We start from the raw sequence: 6,195 nt of genomic DNA, 5'->3' as shown, positions 1-6,195 counted from the left end.
CAGTTTGTATGTATGATGAAATTGAAAATGTTTGTTAACTAACATAGTAACTTGACTGTAACAGGTTCACAATGCCTGAAATTGATATAATCATATACCACGGTGGTCCGTTGAAGAATGCCAATGCGAACAAGGGATTGCCATTTGAAGGGCCGGGTATAAAGACCTATTATACCCAAATTGATCGTAGGTTGAAGACCCTTGACGAATTGAAGATGATGGTTATGGAAGAGTTGTGTAAGAACCCTGCTATGCACAACATACACATTACTTATCGCATGCCAAATGAAATCCTGAAGCATCGGATTAATTACAAGTACATGGCGATAGAAGCAGACAAACATGTGAAGATCATGTTTGACAAGTTGGAGAGAATACCTGAAGTAACTAACATTGAGTTGTACATACAGTTGGAGCCACGTGCAGAAGTTGGTATTGAGGAGGAAATCCAACAAACACAAACAAGTTTACAAGTTACAGTTCCATATGCTCAATACCAGTATTTTAGACATGTAGAGCATGCTGATGTTCATGCCGGAAATGATGATGATGAGGATGAGGATGAGAATGATGATGAGAATGATGATGATTATGATGATGAGGATGAGGATGAGGATGAGGATGATGACTATGTTGATGAAAATATTGCCATTAACGGTGAAGATTTGGCGATAGAGATGAGATTGAAGACAGGATTGAACAAGGGGACTTTAGGGACTTTGAGAGGGACATTGATGACGATGAGACATTGGACGGTGGTCAACCTGATGCATACAATGTTCTTAGTGTCCAAAACATTACAGACACAATCCCTGTGTACTCACCACCTGCCTTGTCATTTTCTGAAAATACTTGGGATAATGTATTTGATCCTTCACATATTGAGACACCATTTGTGTCTAGCTGGAGAGAGGGGATGAATTTGTGCAAAGGCTTGACTTTTGCCAATAAAATGGAGGTGCAACGCGTATTAACAAAGTGTGCCCTCAAGGAAAACAAACATTTTATCATCAGTAGGTCAACCACGACAAAACTTTGTGCGAAATGCGTTGATGAGTCATGCACGTGGTATGTCTGCGTAGTCATGAAGCCCAAGTTCCACAATCTATGGATGGTCACCGTGTACAAGGGTCCTCACACGTGTATATGGACTGGGGTGCGAAATGATGGTAGAATGATGAGTTGTAAATTTATTGCAGATGACATCCTTAAGAAGTTATGTGAGGATCACACTACCCCAATTAAGCATCTCAGATCTATGATAGAGTCGAAATATGAGGGACAAAAGCCTTCTTACTACAAGGTGTGGGATGCGAAACAAAAGGCGATTGAGAAGATGTTTGGAAATTGGGAAGAGTCTTACCAAAGGTTGCAGAAGTTGCTAATGGCATATATTGATCAGGATCCGACGACGCAGGTGTTCTATCGTACCACATCCACCGGTGAAGATGACACAGTATTTTTGAATTATGTGTTTTGGTCTTTCGGTCCAAGCATTGATGGATTCAAATATTGCAAGCCGGTTATCAGTATTGATGGGACCCATCTGTATGGTAAATATCAGGGAAAGTTGTTGGTTGCAATGGCAACCGACGCTAACAACAAGGTATTCCCTCTTGCCTTTGCTATTGTGGATTCTGAGTCAGGGTCTAGTTGGAGGTGGTTTTTACAATGCCTCAGAGATGCGATTGGCCGCGTGATACCGTACGAAGGCATTTGCGTAATTTCTGACCGACATCTCGGTATCAAAAATGCCATTGCAAACTGGCCTAGAAGGGATGATGGAAGAGCACTGGTATTTCATAGATATTGCCTTCGACATGTTGCTAGCAACTTTAACACACATTTTCAGAACTCGACTCTGAAGTCAGCGGCGTTGAAAGCCGGATATGCTAGTCAGGCAGTGAAATTTACCTCCATAATGGAGACCATTAAGCAGGCGGAAATTGAGGCCATTAGAAATAAGAAGAAGTTGACGGGGAAGGATGGCAAGGAAAAGAATCAAGATTATCTTCCATACACATACCTAATGAGCGAGTCTGTGGATATGTGGACCCAGTCACATGATGGTGGGAGACGCTTTGGGGCAATGACAACCAATATATCAGAGTGCTTCAATGGTGTATTGAAAGGTGCACGGGGCCTTCCTATTGCCGCGTTGGTTGAGTTCACTTGGAACAAACTTGTCAGTTATTTCCACGACCGTCGCAAAGAATACCTTTTTGAGTTCTCAGAGGGTAAGAAATGGAGTAAATATGCCTTCTCCAAGTGGGATGAGAATAAGAGTAAATCTGAGAAACATTATCTCAAGCCATTTAGCAATGAAGAGCTGATATTTCAAATAGTTACCCAACTCAACACGTGTAGTGCAGGAGGGGGAAACCACAGTTATGAAGTTCGGTTACAGGAAAGAACATGCAGTTGTGGGAAATGGCAAAACATAGGGATCCCGTGTTCACATGCAATCAGAGTATGTGACTATTTAAATATTGATTCGACCACATATATTCACCCGTGTTATGGTTTGAACAATGCCATTAACACTTATGAGCATGCATTTGTGGTTCCTAAGTCTCCGGCCTTGTGGAGGGATCCCATAGGGCCAAAGTGGTTGCCTAATCCAGCATTGTTACGGGCCAAAGGTCGACCAGTGAAGTCGAGAATAAGGAATGAGATGGATGGAGTGAGGAATAAGGATCGAGAACCGGGATGGCGGAGGGAGGATGCAGATTTGATAGAGAGTCAGCCCAAGCAGACATGTGGATTGTGTCATGCTTCCGGGCATAACCGCAGAAAATATCCGCAGTCCCGTGGCGCTTCCACAAGTGGTCATGTTCCACACTAGGTAGGTAGATGGCAAATACTTATGCATCGGTTAAATATTTGTTGTTCATTCCATGTTCACCTAATGTTTACTATCTTTTCTCCTAATGTGATTACTCTACGTTTTTCAGGCATGCTTCCAAGGACGATGTTTTTGTTGTGTGGACAACCGATGTTAGGAAAAGTGACTACGTTGTATTGGCTCTATGTGAACTTTTTGGTTTTTGTTGAATGTGCTTGTAAATCTCTATTCAATGTATGCCTATGAAGATTGTGATTTCAGTAGTATGGTTAGAACTGCAAATTAAGCGTGGTTGGGCATGTTTAGAACGTTGATATTGAGAATGCCTTTTCTTGCGATGTAACTGCATTTTGCATTGTAAAACCATGTTTGTATAGAGAGCGTAGAAGTTTCAGTAGTTTCGTTTGATGTAATCTACGTGTATTTACATTCTCAGCTTCTTTGCCTCTAAATGAGTGTTTATGGATTATATTCGTAGTTTGTCCATCTTTGCTTCTCACCAGGTGCATGCACACGTTTCAGTTTCTGGTTTGTCTGCATAACCAGGAAAAAAGCAAAAAAAATTCCCCCAGTCAATGATTCCTGGAATGACCAGAGGAAAACAGAGCAAAACAAAAAATAAAAAAAAATTTCAAAAGAAGTCGAGTCTATGAAACTCGAGTTCTTCAGGAAAAAACAGAGAAAAACAGAGCAACCCTCTTGGACCTCTCTGAGTAAACAGAGGAAAACCAAGATAAAAATTTTCCCCAGTGGATCTCGAGTCTATGAAACTCGAGTTCCACTGGGAAAAACAGAGCAAAACAGAGCACTCTATTGGACCTCTCTGAGTAAACAGAGCAAAACGAAGAAAAAAAATTTCTCAATGGAACTCGAGTCTATGAAACTCGAGTTCCACTGGAAAAAACAGAGCATAACAGAGCACCCTTTTGGACCTCTCTGAGTAAACAGAGCAAACCGAAGAAAAAAAATTTCCCAGTGGAACTCGAGTCTATGAAACTCGAGTTCCACTGGAAAAAACAGGGCAGAACAGAGCACCCTTTTGGACCTCTCTGAGTAAACAGAGCAAAATGAAGAAACGAAAATTTTCCAGTGAAACTCGACTCTATGAAACTCGAGTTTCTGTATTTGATTCTCGTGTTTTATAGAGTCGAGTTCTCTTAGGAAATTTTTTATTTTAGTTATTTACTTTTGCAGAAACTCGAGTCTTTAAGACTCGAGTTCCATGAGGATTGGAAATTTTTTTTTTATATTTATTTTTTTTAAATATTTTTTATTTTATGTATTTAATTTTTTAAATGAGAGGAACTCGAGTCTTATAGACTCGATTTCCTGAGGAATGAACTTTTTTTTTTTAATTTAATTTTGTTAAAATTTTTTATTTCATTTATTTAATTTTGTTGAAGAGAGGAACTCGAGTCTTATAGACTCGAGTTCCATGAGGATTGAAAATTTTTCATTTTTTATATTTAACTTTTTTAAAATTTTTTATTTTATGTATTTAATTTTGTTAAAGAGTGGAACGCGAGTGTTATGGTCTCGAGTTCCATGGGATTAAAAATTTTATATTTTATTTATTTAATTTTGTTAAAGGTGACAATTGTTGTTCTTCTCTAGAAATTAGCTTTTTAGAACTTTTGAAGGGAAAAACTTGAGTTTATGTTTTGTAATTTTGTTTTTAACCACTTGGCCTCCTTTTATGTGGAGTAGATGTGTACACTAGGATTTTTTTATTTTTATTTTTCTTTTTAACTTTAATTGATTGAGCTCCTGTGTTACCCAAACCCCAATGCCAATACTGGTAACTCTAAATTATATAATAAATACACGTTTCATAAATGGTCCTCCTCATGGAAGTAGCTTTTGCCGCACTCAGTCGTCAATTAATTGGAATCACCGGCTCCTATATTGTTATGCCTTCCAGCTAGCATTATTGCTAGGTTATATTTAGATACTTTGCATATGACTGATCATTTTAAATTCACATATACTTTATATTCGATTATGACATTTTAAAATTTTTATGCGCATTGTAACCTGTAGATGCATTGCATTGAATAAACTATTCCACTCCATAACACCAAATGAGTGCTTTTGACAATATAGTGAAATGATATTAACTCCAAATAATATGAGACACAAGGTTTTGATCCAAAAAATGTGTCAACTACATAGTTCTCTCTATACAAAACATAAAATTCCTGCCAATCAAGGCTTAAATATCCACATCTCAATACATTGTTCTCTCTATACAAAATTTGCAATCACACTAAGAAACGGCACGGAAAAGAAAGTTATCCACCCTTTGAAGACGGTAACCAAACCAAGAGAAGATGGCAATGACAATGTTCGTCTCAAATCCCCCCATTCAACTTCCAACTGTCAGGCATTGGAGATGGCTTTACTAGGTCCTTTGAAATCGTCATGATGGTACCTAATACAAATCACAAACAGAATTTTATCACATTTCCCATATAATGCAAAAATAAAAATCTATGATTCATATATTTATCAATTTAATTAATTATATAGTTTTTGCAAACAATTTAGTTTCTTTACAAAGAAAACGAGGCCAAGAATACTAGCTAAGTAATAGACAAAAGAAATAAATATTCATGCAAGCTAATTAGTTTTACCATTAAACAAAAAATATATACAAACAAAACTATGGAAAAAACACATGACAACTTATGTGTAACAATCATGTTTGGTACTACAAAAGTTTCTGATATATTTTGCATGCTTATTGCGTACACATAAAAATGACAAGTAACAACTTCAAGTCTAGGAATCAACCTTCCAGGGTGATATTGAGAAGCAAGTTCTTGTTTGAGATTATGAAATGGGAAAAGCACTTGCTTTTCAGCGTACGATCCTGAATTTGAAGGAGGTTCACACTTTAGATGAATATCAAATGTAAATCCTACTTACATTATTTATGTCTTTATCAATTTTTCCCTGGTCGATGCATCTTCTGGCTCATGCATACGGTGCTGAAGCAAATGCATCTGCTGCATCGAATGTTGACGAGCTTCATCAAGAAATCTCAGTTCGTTCAGCAGTAGTCATAATTCCATTGATTATTGTGTGGACACACACACATAGTCGTTGGAGTATTTTCTAGAAAATCCAAAGAGGAGGTACAAGAGAAGAAGATGTTGCTGGAAAAGCTACAAGTCAGAATGAATGAAGCAGAAGCAAAGGCCAACAAGCTTAAAGTGTCATTGGAGAATCTATGTGGTATACTAACAACGTTTTTACATTGCATATTTTGTTTTTATTAAAAATAATTCCAATCATTGAGGACATTTTTCAAAGGATAATAATATGTTAGAGCTGAATCAGACGATGGG

At 37.7% G+C, this 6,195-nt stretch overlaps 1 protein-coding gene and 1 long non-coding RNA gene across 2 annotated transcripts; both read left to right on the top strand.

The window, feature by feature from the left end:
* The first annotated feature begins 71 nt into the window (after positions 1-71).
* LOC115985125 lies at positions 72-2,654 on the top strand. Its single transcript, XM_031108095.1, has 3 exons — positions 72-499; positions 664-2,470; positions 2,601-2,654. The coding sequence occupies exons 1-3, from the start codon at positions 72-74 to the stop codon at positions 2,652-2,654; spliced, it is 2,289 nt and encodes a 762-aa protein (XP_030963955.1).
* A 116-nt stretch (positions 2,655-2,770) lies between these two features.
* LOC115984336 lies at positions 2,771-3,225 on the top strand. Its single transcript, XR_004090524.1, has 2 exons — positions 2,771-2,845; positions 2,955-3,225. It is a non-coding gene; the product is annotated as an uncharacterized LOC115984336 (long non-coding RNA).
* Positions 3,226-6,195: the final 2,970 nt, after the last annotated feature.

This window comes from Quercus lobata, chromosome 4 (genome assembly GCF_001633185.2).
Source record: "Quercus lobata isolate SW786 chromosome 4, ValleyOak3.0 Primary Assembly, whole genome shotgun sequence".
NCBI classification, from domain to species: Eukaryota; Viridiplantae; Streptophyta; class Magnoliopsida; order Fagales; family Fagaceae; genus Quercus; species Quercus lobata.
This window is presented reverse-complemented; position numbering and strand designations above follow the sequence as displayed.

What these genes read in the sequence shown, in the direction of transcription:
- LOC115985125 (XM_031108095.1), top strand. Translation starts at nt 72, where the DNA reads ATGCCTGAAATTGATATAATCATATACCACGGTGGTCCGTTGAAGAAT. An exon ending in GTTCCATATGCTCAATACCA is followed by an intron (nt 500 to 663) that starts GTATTTTAGACA and finishes TTAACGGTGAAG; the next exon opens with ATTTGGCGATAGAGATGAGA. An exon ending in CGTGTTCACATGCAATCAGA is followed by an intron (nt 2,471 to 2,600) that starts GTATGTGACTAT and finishes GGGATCCCATAG; the next exon opens with GGCCAAAGTGGTTGCCTAAT.